The 18,564-nt window shown below is 53.4% G+C and overlaps 1 protein-coding gene across 3 annotated transcripts in view; it reads right to left on the bottom strand.

Annotated features, from left to right (window-relative positions):
- CLIP1 (CAP-Gly domain containing linker protein 1) overlaps positions 1–18,564 on the bottom strand; it is a 78,845-nt gene that overhangs the window by 4,759 nt on the left and 55,522 nt on the right. For 2 of the 3 annotated variants that reach the window (XM_056131400.1, XM_056131399.1), the window contains 6 exons: positions 17,922–18,137; positions 12,676–12,792; positions 12,018–12,124; positions 9,670–9,790; positions 7,415–7,467; positions 135–252 (listed from right to left, as the gene is read on the bottom strand). In XM_056131400.1, coding sequence (XP_055987375.1) covers positions 135–252; positions 7,415–7,467; positions 9,670–9,790; positions 12,018–12,124; positions 12,676–12,792; positions 17,922–18,137 — 732 coding nt within the window. Of the gene's footprint in view, positions 1–134; positions 253–7,414; positions 7,468–9,669; positions 9,791–12,017; positions 12,125–12,675; positions 12,793–13,705; positions 15,923–17,921; positions 18,138–18,564 lie in introns of all 3 variants that reach the window. The other variant, XM_056131398.1, reaches the window with a different exon arrangement.

Below are 18,564 nucleotides of genomic sequence, written 5' to 3' on the forward strand. Positions count from 1 at the left end.
GGCCCATGTGGGCGTGGCATGGGCCAAGATGGGCGTGGTTCAAGCCTGAGTGGGCATGGCTCAGGCCAACGTTGGCGTGGCCCGGGCTGAGATGGGCGTGGCTCGGGTCTAAGTGGGCGGGGCGGCGACTCTACCTCATTTCTCAGCTTCTCCAGCTCTGCGTCCTTCTCCGTGAGCAAGGCACTGGTAATACTGATGGATTTCTGCAGGGAAGCTTTCTCTTCATCGGAGTCTCTTATTAACTCGGATTCTCTAAAAGACCAGAGAGTTCAAAATGCCAGAAATCAACCCAGAGAGAGGCCAGTGCACAACTGCCCTAGAAAGAACGGTCAATGAACCTCAGCTAACGATAAGTGGAGGAAGGCTCCCAGTACTATTGCGGGGGGAGGGGCCCAGGCTTTTACGCTTGCAAAATTTTAGTGAAATTTTACTTACTGTGAGGGAGAAAAAGTTTGCCTATGTGTACATGCCAGAACCTGCATATCATTGTGTCCATTTGAATTTAAAGAAACAAGTTAATAACTCTGGGAGATGGAGAACACAAAGAAAAAAGAAAAAAAGGACTTGTTGCACCCCCACCCCACCCCCAAAAAAAGAATTCTTTTAAAAACCTAATCCCAGGTTGAAGTGCTATTTCTTGAATAAATTATTACCAAGCAATTAAAACACACACACATGCAAAGCAATTATACGAATGTCATGCAGAGCGGCTTTATGCTGGGAGTATCCATTGGTTCTCACTCATTTCAGTAACTTTCAGCAAGTTCGGAGAATGTGTTTTTGAAACCTTTCTGAGCCAGAATAGGGGCAAAGATTGTTATGACTAATCCAACAGAGAATGATTTTCATCCAGACTCTGGAGAGGACCAAAGTGAGTTGCTCTTAAACAAAAAGGCAATTCGCAAAAGGCCAGAACAGAAAGATGAACATGGGTTTCCAGTAGAGGATGAGAGCTTGGGGCACACGGAACGTGTGGCCTCACACCCTCGGCCAGACTCTCCTCCGGGCTGGCTTGCACAGGAGGAGGAGGAGGACCTGGCCTGGGGAGAGAGGGCGGCAAGACAGGGAAGGAGCGAAGACACAATAGATACAACCCAACGGGTGCGTGTGTGGCTGAGTGTGTGTGTGTGTGTGTGTGTGTGTGTGTGAGCATTTACACCACAAAATCACGTGTGTGGGAGAGCACAGGGTGGGGACGGACGGCCAGTCAAGACTGGGCAATGCCACAGCCTGGAAAGGACATGAGAGGGGATAGAAGTGTGGCTCCTGGGATGCATATTTGGAGAGAGACAGAGGTGCGTGTGAAGTGGGGGATCTCATTAAAGTCTGGGGTCCAGGACAGCTGTGGATGTTCGTCTCCTACTCAGTGGTTCGAATCTGTGTGCCTTGGGGATGGAGGGATGTGCAGCCCTGGGAGAAGTCGGGAAGGCCAATGGGAACTCCCTCCATCCCACCTTGCGGCACTGAGTCATGCATGTTTAGATCACATGCACTGGGCCATAGCACCAGTGATGCGGGCAGGTGACACAGTGAATGAGGCGTAACTTACAGCAACAAGCCGAGTCTCCCTGGCCCCTGGGTGAGTGGGTGAAGGAGAAGCATGTTCCGAGGGTCGGATCCCTCCGAAAACTGACAGGAGGAATCGGAGACTGAGGCCCATGTTAGAAATGGCAGAATGTATGTCTGGTTAGTGAGACCCAAGATATCCGCACACACATTACAGAATACTCATGGGTTTATGGCAAACTGAAATTCTCACAGAGATGAAAAGAGATTTTCTCAGTGTGTGGCTCACACTTACACTTCAGATCATTAAGCAGTAAGAAAAGAATCTGAGACTAACAGAGATCTCTTGAATTCAACACGCAAGGGCTGGACATATACCGGAAAGGGTGGACTTCTGGGCAGTTAAGCTATTACATGAGTAACACCTCGCTAGGAAATAGGATCTTGTTTAGGTGGAAATAAGAGGGTTTTAGTGGAAAGGAAATGGCTGATGCGACCCCGTGGGTCAGGAATCTTGACTTTCCTATGGCATGTGTTTGGGGGCTGGGCTGGGGTCTACGCTTCACAGACAGGAGAGCTCGGTTGGTCCCCACCACTGCATGGTCTCTGGAGGTGGGAATGACTGGAGAGCACTGCGTCCCCAAAGCAAAGCAAAACAAACTTATTTGGAAACTGATCCCACTGTAAGATTATTTTAAGAGTTCCTTGCTCTAACTCTAACACACACTTAGAAAATCTGATTTTAAATATTTGTTCAAAGTGAAGGGGTTTAAGGAGGATGAGCAGATTCCGATTTTTTTTTTGGGGGGGGGGGTCATACCGGGAGATCTCAGGGGATCTTCCTGGTTCTGCACTCAGGAATTCCTCCTGGCGGTGCTGAGAGGGACCATATGGGATGCCAAGGATCGAACCCAAGTTGGCCGTGTGCAAGGCAAATGCTCTCCACACGGGAATGTCGCTCCAGTCCCAGATTCCCATTCTTTGGTCAGGACTATCCAACTTGCCTGAGCCATCAGTTCTGAGGCAGGAGGAGAGGGCAGCTTTCTTGGCGTGTTCCTGACACAAGCCTGGAACATTGCACAATCACCCGGCAGGCTGTCCACGAGGGGGCACATGTGGTGACCCCAACATGGACACGGCCAAACAGACCCCAGCAGCTGCTCCTGCTGACCAGTCCTTACGACTAATTCCTTTGGTCTCTTCTCAGCTCTGACTTCTACCATGCAAGCCACAAGTGGCTAGAGGACATCGGGCGTCTTTACCGATGCCCGAGTCACAAACACGTGGGCCCCTTTAAAGCCACATGCTTTAGATTTGGTGTCATGAGAAACAGCAGAAGGAGGAGAGCCGGAAGGGAGGTCTCCGGGGCCAGAAACCTTTCCCAAGAGATCACACTATCCAGATTCTTTCCTTACGACTTACATAAGAAATAAATCTCAGTCATGATGCAAATACCTTAAAGTTTTACTGGGCAACTTTAAAAATGCAAATAACAAGATCCAAATATTAGAAACAGGAAGAGAAATGCAAATACGGCCAGGAGAACTAAATTGGCACTAAAGTTCTTTGCTGTGGCTTGATCGAAAAGGTGCGTGGGTGCGTGTGTGTGTGTGTGTGTGTGAATATGCGTTGTGTGTGTTGTCAAGAGTATTTTACGAAACAAAAGCAAGACACAGAGGGACGAAGGCAGCCAAAAAATATATATACAACGACTTGGTTTACTAAAAAAATATATGAAATTTATTTATTATAACGTGGATAGACTTTCTTTAGTCTTACCATCAAAGACACACAGATAGAGCAAAGGAAGCAGGAGTGGGAGGGAAAAGAGAGGGTGAGGTGAGCACGGCAGCGCGCGAGCGCAGAGACAGCCAGACATCAGCACCCACAGTGAGCTCAGGACCGCGGAGACTGCCTCCCGGCCCCGCAGATTTCCTGACCCAAAGCCCGCGCCTGACATTCTGGTTCTGGTATCTGTCCTTGACCGTCAGGGAAGTGGGGGACTCTGAACAGGACTTCCCACCCCCCCCCGCCCGCCATCCTCTCTGGGCTTTAGCAGTAGTCTGAGCAGGGCAGGACTGGCCCTGCCTTCCGCAGCTGGACCTGTTTTGAACCTGTCTGAAAACCCAACTTGGAGACAAGTTCCTGAGAGAAACGCTGACTTTCACAAAGTGCAGAGACACACCTTTGGCACACATCGCGTGCAACTAAGCTGGAGATAACAACAGTCTGGGGATAACCCGCAGCAAACCCAGGGGCTGGGTGAGTGTAGCTGACTTCCTCGCTCAGAGGCAGGAGTTCTGCGCCTCCATGTGGGAGCCCAGGACGGAGAGAGCCTCCGCCATCAGGATTGCATGCCACCAAGGCCCTTGGGGGCAGGCAGCGGTTTCTGCAAGAACCCAGGGAAACTGGACCTAGACCCTTCCTAGGCTTTCAACCTGAGAGCAGAGCAAATTCCTTTTAGCACTTTATCTACCATCATACTCAGACCTACATCTGAATCCTTTACAATCTCTACCTGGCGATGAAGATCCTGGGATTAGCTACAATAGAGTTGTCTTCAGATTTCTGAATCAGACAACTTGCCATATTAACGAGAAGAAACAGTTCAATATTTGAGACCACGTTTTAAAATTTTTTACTCCCACAAAAAATAAATAAAGTCATCATTTGTTCCTTAGATTCACTGAAAGTTTTTTTTCTTTGGGGTGGAAGGGTGCACACCTAGCCATGCTCAGGGTTTACCCTGGCTCTGGGCTCACAGTACCACATGGGGTGCCAGGGATTGAACCCAGCTCAGCTGTGTACAAGACAAGATCATACCAGTTCTACAACTTCTCCAGCCCCTGAAGGAGTGACTTTCCATGGATGGTTGCATAAACATTCCTGGGACATGGAGGGGAGAGGGGGGCGCGAGCAGAGGTGATGAGACAGCAGAGGGAAATGGGCAAGTGGTTAAATGGGTCATTTATTTTTTTAAATTTATTGATTTTTGCCGGCGGTCACACCTGGCAATGCACAGGGGTTACTCCTGGCTCTGCACTCAGGAATTACTCCTGGTGTTGCTCAGGACGCCATATGGGATGCTGGGAACCCGGGTCGGCCACGTGCAAGGCAAACACCGTACCCCGCTGTGCTATCGCTCCAGCACTAAATTGCATGCCAAGAGCAGTGTCTTAAAAAACAAAAACAAAATGAAACATAAAACTGCTTCCCGTTCTGACGGACAGTTCCTCCTCAAGCCAGGGGCGCCATTATTGGTTCTGAGGTGACTGTGCGTTGTGGGGGCCATGGGGGATGATGGGACTCTGGTGTCTGTGTGCTCCCAACTTGGGAGCTGTCTCCTGCAAATAGCACCAGGTATGAACCGACCGTTTGGGACCAGCTCTGGGGCGCCGGGAGGATGAGCGGATGAAAGGAGCTGAGATAGGCGGCAACCGTGGACGCGCAGCAGACCCGACAATCGCCACTCAAGAGTACGGAGGAGGGGGGTGCGCTGTGTCACAGGGAATTACAGCACAGTAGATTTCATGGGAAACACATTTCCCTTCCTTGTGTCCTCCATCTTCAGCAGCCTGGCAGTGGGCTGGCCTTGGGGATACTCCTGGCTCCTTGCTGGGGGCTGGGTGGAGGGAGGGAACTCTGCCTCCTGCAAAGCCTGTGCTCCCTGCGGCCCCAGACTTCAGAGCAAAGCTCAGATATGCTTAGGCCCATCTGCCTTTTTCTTTTCTTTTGTTTTGGGGCCACACCTGGTGATGTGAGGGGCTTACTCCTGGCGCTGCGCTCAAGGATCACTCCTGGAGAGGGGAGGGTTCACCTGGGATGCCGGGGAACAGGGATCGACCCTGGGTTGGCCTCAAACAAGGCAAGTTCCCTGCCCGCTGTGCTATCCCGCAGTTCCCCTATTTGTCCTTTTCATTCTGACTTCCGTTTGCATTTCTGCAGCAAGTTCAAATTCTGGGCTTCTCTGCTCCACCTCAGTTCAAGATTTTTTCCACCCTGTGGAATTATGTCTTTTTCTCCTGATACTCTGAAGTTTTTGTTCTCCTGAGTCATAACAGTAAATGCAGAAAACGAATCTGTAACAAGATAGTTCTTTTTGTTTGGTGGCACATTTGGCGGTGTTCAGGGCTTACTCCTGGTTCTGTGCTCAGAGAGCACTCCTGGCGGTGCTCGGGGGACCATACGGAGTGTGGGAATCAAACCTGAATCAGACAAAAAGCAAGGCAAGAGCCTTCCCACTGTGATATCATTCCAGCCCCATGGAGTGAAAAAGTGAAAAAAAAAAGTCTTTTTACATGTAAGGGAATATGTAGTTTTTAATTAAAATAACACTAGCATGTTACTTTTTTTTTATTTTTAAATTTTTGGGTCACACCCGGCGATGCTCAGGGGTTACTCTTGGCTCTGCACTCAGGAATTACTCCTGGTGGTGCATGGGGGACCATATGGGATGCCGGGGATCGAATATGCAAACGCCTTAGCCATTGTACGTTGTGCTATCATTTCAGCCCCTAACATGTCATTTAAAAAAAAAAAAAGAAAGAAAAAGAAAAAGAAAAATTTGTGTACAGAAAAGTGGTCATTTTCTTCCCCTTCCAGATTAGTCACTGCTGAATTTTTGGTTGTCACTTTTTTGGTTGGTCGTACGGTCTTCTTACTGAAGTAATAAGACTGCAGATTCTACTGCTGCCACTGGGTTCAAAAGTCTGTATTGCTAAATAATATCTGATTTATATATTTTTTTTGTTTCTGTTTATGGGTCCTACCTAGTTGTGCTCAGGGCTTACTCCTGCCAGTGCTTAGGGACCACATGGGATGCTGGGGATTGAGCCCAGGTCAGCCTCAGGCAAGGCCGGGCCCTCCCCGCAGTGCCATGGGTTCTGCCCCATGTTTAGATTTTTATTCCTGTCTTAGGCATCCGTTGTGCGACTCTCCTCTCCTCTGCTCTTCCAGTACAATTGTCCAAAGGCTTTGCTTGGCAGTGTTTTAGCACAGGGGCTGTTTCAAGAGCAGATGAATTTGTCGATTGCAATGCAAGACATCAAACCACACGGGGTGGGGGCGGGGTTATCGGTAATTACACCCCCAGGGTGCATGTTCCCTGACCCCAAGATGACCGGAACAAACTTGGGAATTTCTCGCACTTCCCACATTGCTGCATACCAGAGGCTCTTTTCCAATAAATAAAGCCCATTTGTGTCAAACACATGTCCTGGGGTCCCACAGCAAAGCCAGTGGGGTGAAGGGGTGAAGGGGTGAAGGTTGTTTCTGCAGCTTAGGGTCCTGGGGAGAGGGCGGGGAACTTTAAAGAGGAGTGAATCTGAGGGTTAGTTTGTTCTTTTTTTGAGGGCCACTCCAGGTGATGCACCAGGCTTACTCCTCCTGGCTCTGCACTCAGGGGTCACTCCCCGTGATGCTTGGGGGACCATGTGGGGTGCAAGGATGGAACCCGGGTTGGCCGCGTGCAAGGCACACACTTTCCCCTGTACTGTACTATCGCTCCAGCCCCAAATTTGAGTATTTCTTAACTTAAAAAGAAAAAGGGAGATGGTAGCCCTGCCTCCTAGCTTTGCGGCCTATGTAAAACAATCCTTAAGCAACCGAGTAGAACTTGAAAGTCAAATCAGTCTTGCCTGGGGCAGCAGTTCGGGGCAGGCCCTGGGTTCAGGGTTCAATCCCTGGTACCCCAAACCAAAACACAGATCTTAACGTTGCCAGTATGTTTTCATAGCTTGTCAGTGAACCAAATGTTCAGAGTATAGTTTTCTGAATACATTTGCTTTGTACAAGTCACGGCACACATTCTAATGTTTTCTTTCCTAAATACACAGTCGTGCGCGCGTACACACACACACACACACACACACACACACACACACACAGTAAACACAAAAAGAAGACCTACCTCTTTTTCATTTCTAACAACTGATTATTAAGCACAGATCTCTCTTCCTCCAGCTGAAAAAAACAAAACAAAACATGGAAATGTTCAGTTCCCAACAAGTCCATGCAGGGTCCACCTCCACAGCCCACACGCAAAATTCACTTCAGCCCACATGTGCCCTCCAGTACCACCGGCTGTTAAGTACAGAAGTGCAGGAAGTGAGGGTGTGTGGGAACTCCTCAGGACACTAGGACCCAGATGGTCCCCTTCCTAGGAGAGGATTCAAACTATAAATTGCTGCAGGCCCGGGTGGGATGGAAGGGGGTTGGGGAAGGAGAGACATCAAGGAGGCCCCAAGGCTCACTCCTGCCGCAGGCCAGACCCAAGCCTGGTGATGGTAGGTGCGGGCACTGGGGTCTGGAGCCAAGTGTGCGAACCCCAGAGGACCCCACCCAGCTGTCTCCCTCAACAGGAGCAAGAAGCAGGAAGGCGGCCCAGAGGACCAGACTCCCCCAGCTCTGCGCCCAGAGCATGCACAATGTGGCCGGGACAGCCACATGCTGGTGGGCGGTTCCGTTTGCAACTGAACCTACCTGGCGGGGAAGAGGCCCTCCAAAGTGGTGTTCGACTCTGGCAAAGTGAAGATTTGCCAATTTTATGGGAGCCCGAAGCCCAGGTTCTGGAGAGCAGCAAGAGTAAGGGCAGTGGAGGGGTCTGGCTTCTCGGGCTCTGGCAAGGACATGACCCCTTGACTGAAGGGATGTGTCCTTGTCCATGGGGCCTTTCACTCCTTAAGCATCACCTCTTGTGCTGGGAGTGTGTGTGTGTGGGGGGGGGGGGTTCTGGCAGTGGGTGCCCAGCCCCTGTTCTCACGGGTGCCAGGTGAGCACAGCCCCTTCTTCCTCAGCTTCCTTCTTTTTGGCTCCTGTTATTTTATTTAATCAACTAATGGGGGGGGGGGGGGGGGGCTTTTAGGGTCACAACCCGGAATTGCTCAGGAGTGACTCCTGGCTCTGCACTCAGGAATTACTCATGGCGGTGCGTCGGGGACCATATGGGATGCCAGGGATGGAACCTGGCTTGGCCATGTGCAAGGCAAACACCCTACCTGCTGTGCTACAGCTCCGGCCCCATTCTCGGATATTTTATATGGTAGATATTCCCCGACTCTTTTGAAGCATACACGCATATATACATATGTACATGTCTGTGTATGTATGCATGCTTATCTATAACCTTTGTGGGTAGTCAGTTTGGTTTGTTTGGGGGCCACACCCGGTGGGGTGGGGACTAAGCCCTGGCTCTCTGCTCAGGGATCACTCCTGGCGAGGGAGGAGCAGCCCAGGCCGTCAGCAGTCACTCAGCCTGGGAAAGCAGGGCTGTGAGGTCAGGGGGCACTGGCTTGCCTTCTCATGATCATCAAAGAGCCTTGAGACGCTGCGTATGTCAACACATGTGGCTTCTCTTCCTTTCCCGGCCCAGGCTCTGGGCGAGCTAACTGGGGCGTCCAATGCCGGTCGGGCTCCCTGCTCCTCTGAGCAGCCTGGGAGTGGTCAGCTGCTCAGTGATCTTGCCAGGCCACCCCATGTCCCCCGGATCCTGTGTGGTCACTCCGCGAAGCACCTCCCCAGGGGTCATACAGGGGTCATGCAGGGGTACACTTCCCCTCCTGTGCCATGCAAGAACCAGGGACCACATGGCAAGGCTATCTTCAAAGGTACATTCTGAGCTGCTTCTCTGGGGTCAGAAGAGACCAAAGTGTGGCACTTTGGTCCCACAGGTGAACAGGGGGGACAGTTCCTCCTCAGCCCCATGTTTGGAGTCTGGGAAACTCGCCAGGACTGACCGCAAGGCAGAAGCCAGCTAGGGGTTCCCTTGCTGACTCGGTTCCAGCGACCAGGCTTGTACCCCACTTAGGAAGTCTAGGGGTGCACCTTTGTCTCGGGGACACCCAGGTCCATTTCAAAAGGCCGCTGCCAACCCTCTCAAACCTCCATGCTGGAAATCTCTTTCCTTACAATCAGGTCTACTGAGAGGAAAGAATAATCAGCCGGAGGGGATGATTTGGAAACCCAAGCACGCGTTCTAGGGGAAAGATGCCCCAACTGCTGAAATGCCACCCAGCACCATGCGTCTGTGATATGGGGGATTTTTTCCAACTTGTTTTAACATTTTTCTTTTAAAGGTGCCTTCGGAGGAAAGCAAGGTGACGCAGAGCACTGGTAACCCTGATGCCCGCAGGGATCCCCCGAATCCCCCGCGCCGGGCCCCCTGACCTTCTGTTGGCTCGTGACCTGGTCCCGGCTGCGGCCCAGCTCCTCGGCAAGTTTCACGTTCTCCTCCTGCAGGGCTGAGAGCTGCTGTGAGTTCTGGGCGGCCGCCTGCCTCAGGATTTCTCTGCAAGGACAGCATAGCCAGCGTTACCATGGAAATAGGCAGCCCAGCCAGCGGAAACCGATGCAGTCACGTGCCTGATAGCATCCATCATATCAGCAGGCGGGGTTGGGCCGCAGGGTCTCACACAGCCCACGGTGTGACAACTTTTTAAGCGAGTGACACCCTTCACTCGTGCGCCCCGCCTCGAGAGTGTTCTTACTGTTTCAGAGGGGCCGCGGTGGGGGCTGGCGCTAGGCCTCTCTGGGTCCGTGGAGCTCAGGAACGCTCCATGCTGAAAAAGGGGATATTCTGCACCCCATGGAGAATTTTTTCTTTTGGCAAAAATAAACTGTCTTATTTGTCAGTATCTGTCCACTGGCCAGCCTGCGCCTGACTCAGGTGAAACGCCTGAAGGAAAGGCTGTCAGCTCACTCCCCAGCAGGTGGGTGCCAGGGTGGAGTCGGGAAAAGTACCTCCAGGAGCCTGGGTCAGAGCACAGTGGGGAGGGCGTTGGCCTTGCACACAGCAGACCTGGGTTCCATCCCCGGCACCCCATAGGACGCCCCAACCACACCAGCAGTGATCCCTTAGCACAGAGCCAGGAGTAAGCCCTGAGCACAGCCAAGTGTAACCCCCCCACCACAAAAGTAAAATGAAACAATGATTTAAAAAGAGAGACCCTGCAAGGCCATGGCACGCAGATCCAATGTGAATAGGGTAAATAAATTCAAACAGCCTCCCATTATTAATTATTTCAACACACACATCCCAAACTATTGGGGGTGGGAGTGGCGTACACACTGCTGTGCTAGGAGTCGGGCCCAGGGTGGCCACATGCAAGGCAAGCGCCTACTCACTGTAGTGGGTCTTGGCCCCACTCCTCCCAAACCACTGTTCTTACAAGGATGTTACAAATACTTCATCTGAGGGTTGCATTTCTGGTTTATGCCATAAAAGGCTGTGGTGACGGTGAGACTGTCTGTGTTGGCTGAACCCCATGCGAGCTGTCACGCTGACTGTGTGCCGATCCAGTCACCGAGGGCTGGATCCATCTGTCATGCCTGAACACAACTATTTTTAACCTGCAGTGTCTAATGGGTGGTGGCGTTCGTTCGGCACCTTTCAGTTCTCTTGATTTGTTAATTCCCATCCCCTATACTTTGCACACTAGGGTGACCCCATGAAGATTTAAGGGGTCAAATCCACATCAAAATGCTCTCAATGATTAAATGAGGCATGTTTCAGAGCTATTTATTTAGTGATGGGGGGGAGGTATTTCAGGCCTGAGATAATTAGTCATTTAGGAGCTGGGAGATTTAATTTTAATTACGGATGAAAAATCTCCCTCCCTCCCTTTCCTCTCCCTATCTCCATCTTCTGACAAATGAGCAGCTTTCACTTAGCAAATGGTCACCAGCCAAACCTGGTTGCAGGCGGTGCCTGCTTTGGGGAGACTGCTCAGTCTCCCGTGGAAGCCACACAGTGACTCCCGATCCACTTGCAGTTCCAGAAGGATCTTTGTGTCCCCAAGGCCACCAGTCATCCCCTCAGCCACATTCGTGTCTCTGCTTCTCATGGAGCCCTGCTCCTGAACGCCCACGGGGAAGGCTGCCAGCGCCCACACAGGTGTAGGGGGATGGGAACTGTCCATTCCACTTTACAAACCTCCCATATATATTTTTAAAAACCAGCATTGGAGTTGGAGTGGCAGTAGAGCAGGCAGGGTGCTTGCCTTGCAGGCTGCAAATGCGCGCTGGATCCCTGGCACCCAATATGGTCCCACAAGCCTGCCAGGAATGGTCCCTGAGCATTACTGGGTGTGTCCCCCCAAAACAAACAAACAAACAAAAGACCCAGCAATTGCTTTCACTTTTGCTGCCTAAAATAAAGTCGGTTTTTTTTTCTTTTTTGGGGTCACACCCAGCAATGCTCAGGGGTTACTACTGGCTCTGCACTCAGGAATCACTCCTGGTGGTGCTCAGGGGACCATATGGGATGCCGGGAATTGAACCTGGGTCAGCCACTTGCAAGGCAAATACCCGACCTGCTGGACTATGGCTCTGGTCCAAACTGAAGTGATTTAATTAAGCGATTTCTCTCAGAGGAGATAAACTTACATTGCACTCAGGAATTACTCCTGGCGGTGCTCGGGGGACCATATGGGATGCTGGGGAATTGAACCCGGGTCGGCTGCGTGCAAGGCAAATATCCAACCTGCTGTGCTATCGCTCTAGACCCCTAAACTTACATTTCTTTCTTGAATTCTTCCATCTTTTGATTCTCTATAGTCAGAAGCTCTTTCGATTTGTTCAGCTCTTCCACATTCTTCAAGTTGTTTTCCTTAAGGGTATCCAACTTAGAGAACAAGAGAAAAAAAACTTGGTGAAATGCTTCTGTTTTCCAGTAGCATGGATGGGGACACAAATCAGACGTGAAGACGCAAGTTTGAATAGCAAAGGGCCGGAGACACGCGGCTCAGCGGGCGTCTTGCAGCGCACCCGTGCAGGAAGCCCCGTCTGCAGGAAGCAGACCCTGAGCACTGTTGGTGGTGGCTTAAAAGACCGAAAAAGAACAGACACCAGAGGCTCATGACAGAGACAAAAAGGACTCGAAATGAAGAAAGCCCCTCCCCAGCCCTGAGTGTATTAGCTGCATGACTAAGGATATGGTTTTTCTTTTTTTTCTTTTTGGGTCACACGGCAATGCACAGGGGTTCCTCCTAGCTCTGCACTCAGGAATTAATCCTGGCGGTGCTCAGGGGACCATATGGGATGCCGGGGATTGAACTGGGTCTGCCGTGTGTGAGTCAAATGCCCTCCCCGCTGTGCTATCGCTCTGGCCCAGGATATGGTTTCTCTCAAGGCTGAGGCCGGGCCTACACAGCCCTGGTCACCACCATCACCCACCTCACTCTGCAACTTGGCATTGGTGTTCCTGGTGTCCTCCAGGGAGGCCAGGGTCTCTGTCTTCTCTTTGGTCATTTGCTCCATGAACTGCCTGTTATCTTCTGCCGTCTGCACAGCCTGGAGAGAGAAACCTCATTGAACCATGCCGGGGGGCCAGGGGAGGGGTTGGCCACAGTGGCACAGCACGGCGTGAAACGCCCCACAACCTGCCACAGCGGTTCCAGCCCCCACTGGGCGCCGCTCACCCCGCGGGCACTCGCGTCTGAGCCGCTCAGTGGCAAGACTGATGCCCGACATAGCCCAATGCTCCCAAGAGCCTTCATTCCTCACACAGAATAAAAATGACATGAACGGACAGCTAAGCAGGCCTGGATGGAAAGCGTGGGGTGGGGGTGGGGAGGAAGGAGAGGAGATGTGAGCCGTGAGCACAGGTGTGGGAGTGAGCGAAAGGCAAACACTGAGTAAGCTGGGAAGAGAGAACACCTGCCTGCACCAGGTACCCTCAAGTCCAGGGTGCCCTGAACCAGGCACCTTGCAGGTGGCACAGGGCAACCCCGAGTCAGGCTGCCCTACACCAGGCACACTGCTGGTGGCACAGGGCACCCCCAATTCCAGGCTGCCCTGCACCGGGCACCCACAGGTGGCAAAGGGCAACCCCGACTCCCAAGTGAGCAGACTCAGGGCAACCGCTCGAAGCACCCCCAGAAGACACTGCTTTGATATACAACTTAGTGCCTCTCTCATGCCTTCCCTTACGTCTTTAAGAGCCACAGTGCAATCTTCCGTGAGAACTCCCCCCGGATATGAACATACTGTTCTTTTTCGGTTTTATTCACAGCTTATGTCTTGTTCTAGAGGTCACCAGGTACGTGGTGACGAGCTGTCCCTGCGCCTGCAGCAAACAGTCCGTGACACACGTGCGACGGGATCCATGGGGGTGCACCTCTCCTTGTGCCGATGAAGACCAATCCTCTTAACCGCTAAAAGGAGGTGCCCTGGGCCAACGGGGGTGGGGCGTGCTCCACTTTACCGTGAATGACTGCAGCGTCTCGAGCTCTCTGATCTTAAACGCGAGCTTGCTCTTGTCCTTCCTCAGCACACGGTTCTCCTTCTGGGCCTCCAGGAGGTTGGCCGAGACGTGGCTGCTGGTCTGGGCCAGCTGACTGACCTCCTTCTGGAGGAGGAAGTAACTGCCGGCCAGCTGCTCCTTCTCTTGTAGGAGCTCGGACCTCTCTTGCTGCAGCTCCCTCTTCTCGGCCAGCAGGCTCTCGTTCTCTTGCCCGGCCTGGGCCCGCTCGGCCAGGGCCGCCTCATGCTTGCGCTGCAGGTCGGCCAGGATCTCGGCGAGGCAGCTGTGCAGGCCCTGCAGCTCCAGCTTGGACTTGGACAGGGCCGCGAAGTCGCCCTTGAGGGCCTCGATGTTGGCAGCCAACCGGGCGGCGTCGACGCTCAGCAGCTCCTTCTCCCGCAGGATCTCGGCCACCTTCTGGTCTGACCGCGCCTTTTCCTCCAGCAGGTCCAGGCGCTCGGCCTGCAGCCCCTGCGCGCACGCCCGCAGCTCCTCCACCTCCTGCTCCAGCAGCCCCAGGCGGCCCCGCAGCTGGCTGGCCTCGTGGGCGGCCGTCTGGGTCTCCTGGGCGCGGGCCTCCCGCTCCTGCGCCAGGGCCTGCTGTGCCGCGAGCCTGTCCTCTGCCAGCCGCCGGCACTCCTCCTGCCGCTCGGCGTCGAGTGCCTCCTTGGCCTGCAGCACGCTGGCGTGTGTCTTCTCCAGGCTGCGGGCCGCGTCCTGGGCCTCCTGCAGCGCCGCCTCGAGGGCGCCCTGGCTGGCCGCTAGCCCCTGGTTCTCCTGGCGCTGCTCCTGGAGCTCCCGCTGCAGCACGTCTAGCTCGCCGAGCAGCTTCATCTTCTCTTGGACGGCCACCCGGTGCTTGGCGGCCTCCTCCTCGTGCTTCTGCTGCAGCTCGCCCAGGGCCTGCAGGGACGCTTCCCGCTCGGCCAGCAGCTCGGTCTGCTGCGCCTCCAGCAGCGCCTGGTCTTTCAGCAGCCAGTCCAGCTGCCGCTGGAGCTTGGTGGCCTTCTGGCCCAGCAGCTCCTTCTCGGAGCTCAGGCTGTTCAGCTGCTCGCGCAGGGACGACTCCACGCGAGCCGCCTCCTCAGAGCAGCGGCCGAGCTTCTGGGCCAGGAGGTCCTTCTCACCGAGGAGCTCCTTCTTCTCGGCCGCCAGCCGCCGCTCGGCCAGGCTCAGCGTCTCCTTCTCGTGCAGGAGTTGCACGCACTCCGAGTCGGAGATCTCCCGGCTGGTCTTGATCTGCTCCAGCAGCCGCGCAAGGCTGGCGTTTGCCGCCTGCGTCTGCAGCGCCTCCAGCTCGGCCTTGTGCACGGCCTTGGTGGCCTCTTCCAGCTGCGTGCGCAGGCAGCTTGCCTCGGCCCCCAGCAGCTCCTTGACCTGCAGTGACGCCTCCAGGCTGGCGCCCAGCTTCTCCTGTTCCTGGCGCAGCAGGTCCTTCTCCAGCTGCAGCTCCTTGTTGCTCTGAGCCAGGCCATCACGCTCTAGCTTCAGGGCCATGCACAGGCTGTCGAGGTCCGACTGCTTCTCGAGGGCCGACTTCTTCTCGGCCGTGAGCTCCTCTATCTCTTGCACCAGCGACTTCTGATCCCGAGCCAGCTCCTCGTAGGAGCACTGCAGCTTCTGGATGATGTTGTCCTTGTCCTTGGCCAGGGATAGGTTCTCCAGAACCAGCTTCTTGACATGCTCCTCCAGCTGGCCCCTCTCCTCCAGGCCCTTCTTACACTCGGCCACCAGGCTGCTCTTGCTAATCTGCAGCTCCTCCACCAGGGCCTGCAGCCCCACCTTGGCGACCTGCAGCGCGGCCTTCTCCGCACCCACCCTCTGGAGCTCCTCCTGCACCGCCCTGCCCTCTTCCAGCACTTTCTCTTTCTCCGCCTCAAGGGCTTCTCGGCCGAGCCGCTCCTGCTGGCAGAGCTTCTCTGCAGCCAGCCTGGCCTCGAGGACCTTCTCTTTGTCTAAGCGAATCGCTTGGTTCATCAGCCAGAGCTTCCTCTGATCTTCCCGCAGCGAAGAGTTTTTGGCCTCCGCTTCTGTGAGCTTCAATAGAAACGACCCTCTCTCTGACTTCAGAGAGAGCTTCTCCTTCGCCAGCAATTGCTTCTCTGACCTCAGGGCCCTGCGCTCCTCCGACATCAGCTCAATTTCCTCTTTGGCTGATGTGAACAAATAAGTTAATGACTACAGAAACAAAAAGCGGGGAAGAATGGAAATAAGAATGAGATCAAGCGGGCACAAGCAAGCCAAGCACTTATTGTGGCCTAAATAACAGAAATGAAAATGTTAGAGTAGTCTTACCCGCACACGCACGCATGCACACACGCGTGCACACACACACATACACAAAGGATGGAGAGGCTAAAACACAGTTTCACAGGGTCAACATACCTACCTGCCTATTTTTGGGATGGGGGCCCCACACCTGGTGCTGTTTGGGTCTCGCTCAGGGTTCTGTGCTCAGGGATCACTGCTGGCAGGGCCGGAGGACCAAACGGGATGCTGGGGATCAACCCCGGGTTGGCCGAGTACAAGACATCACCCTACCCATTCTACTATCAGCTGATTTTATTTTTGAAATGTCGTCTGAAATTATTCCTGACAACTCCCTGGAAGTTTTAAGTACAGTTGGATCTTGACATTGGGGTATAAGATTCCCCCCCCCTTCAATTATTCTATTATAAAATCCATCACTCCATCATAGAAGGGATTCATTAAAAAACAAGTTTTAAATACAATTCAAAGAACTACAAAGAGTATTATGTTTTTTAACTTTATGCAGGAGGGGAAGGGAAAAGCAACCACTGCTTGTCAAACTATTTTCTAAAGGACAGAGGCAGGAAATGGACTTAGTCCCAAAAGTTATACACTTTATAGAAAATCCAGACTAACCTATCAAGCTTTGGAGACTGAAGCCCAATGGTTTTTGCTTGCCAAACACAGTAACAACAAGTCTCAAAATGGAGATATCATTGGGCCCGCTTGAGCAAATCGATGAACAACGGGAGGGCAGTGTTTGCAGTAATTTGGGAGGGGCTCAAGGGCTCCTGCCGGCCCCGTACAGAGGTCACCGGGGCCGGTGCTGGACTCCAGGAGGAGTGGCTGCACGCGGGCCAGTGCCTCCCTTACCTGCTCTCCCTGCCCATCAGTGACGGGTTGTGCGTTTTCGTTTCTGAGTCTCAATGCACACCATAGTTTAACCGCCATGTACTTTCCAGAACTTTCTGCAGCAAGGGCTATCTTCTCTGTCCAGCTCAGCAGCCATGAGCCGCAGAAGGCTACTGGCGTGTGCTGGGCAGCTGACCGCTGATGGTCATGTTAACGGAATGGGACTGATCTGAGCATGCACACGAGGCTGCTGGCCACAGAACTGGGCCGTGCAGGTGGTCCAGAGAGGAGACGTAGCCCTGGCTGCGGTGCGTGCTGGAAAGAGGCCGGGCACCAACACACACACACGGGCCATGGCCGCCACTCAGCAGCCCTGGTTTCCTCTGATGTAAGCTCGCTTTCATTTTCTTTCCATTGGCTTATAGATATGTATACACACACACATATACATACAAGCACATATATATACACATATATGTATAAACTATACATGGTATCAAGCATGTAAAACTAAAAATGTATCAAAATATGTACATATGTATTAAAATACACTTAATATATGTATATAATAATGTACACATATGTACATGTTATGTATGTACACACATACATGTGTGTGTACATTATTTTCCTTTTTGTTTTGGGGTTCACACCCGGCAGAGGTCGCGGCTTCCTTCTGGGTGCTTGGGGGACCATGGTGGATGCTGGGGATCCCCTGTTGGGTCACGTGCACAACAAGTGCCCTCTCGCTGCACTAGTTCCAGCCGCTCTATTTCTCTCCACTGAGCCTCGAACCTTAACATTTCCCTAATACACACTAAAAAATGCCTTTGAGCAATCAAGTGAAAACACGAAGGCTTGAACTTACTGAACAAGCTAAAAACAAAACGGAAAACCCAAGCTGGGGTCCCTGGGCTTCTACGTGCTCGCCGGGCGCCCCGGGAGCAACCCCCTTCCAGCTCTCACAGCCGCCGCCGGGCGGGGGAAGTGTCTGAAGTTGCAGGCCGAGGCCCCCCCACAGAGATGACCCCGAGACGGCCGCCAGCAGCCGCGGCGCTGCCCTGCACCCACCCACCTTGGCCTTGTCGGCTTGCGTCTTCAGCTCGGCCACCTCCCGCAGCAGGCTCCCGTTCTCTGCCTGCGCTGCCTGCAGCTTCTCCTCCGCCTGCAGCAGCAGCTTCTGCAGGGCCTGCAGCGCCTCCTCGTGCTGCACCTGGCTCTCCGCGCTGGCCTTGGCGTGCTCGGCCTGCAGAGCCTGGCACTGGCTGCGGCTCACGTCCACCTTCTCCTCCTGCGGGGAGCCGGGGGCCACCGTCAGCCGCCGGACCCCTGCCCGCCCCCAGCACATACACACACACAACGCACACAAACATACACACCCGCACATACACGGCCCCTCTGCTCTGCTCACCAGCACACACACACAATGCACACACACGCACACGCGCACACACGGCCCCTCTGCCCTGCTCACCAGCACACACACACAAACACACTCATACACGTGGCCCCTCTGCTCTGCTCACCAGCACACACAAGCACACAAACACACACAACAGACAAAAACACATACATGCACACACGTGACCCCTCCGCTCTGCTCACCAGCACACACACACACACACACACACACACACGTGCGCGTACAAGTGGACTCTCTGCTTTGCTCACCAGCACACACAAACACATACAAACACACACAACACACACAAACACAC

The sequence above is a fragment of the Sorex fumeus genome, unplaced genomic scaffold, assembly GCF_029834395.1.
Source record: "Sorex fumeus unplaced genomic scaffold, SorFum_2.1 ptg000087l, whole genome shotgun sequence".
Lineage (NCBI taxonomy): Eukaryota > Metazoa > Chordata > Mammalia > Eulipotyphla > Soricidae > Sorex > Sorex fumeus.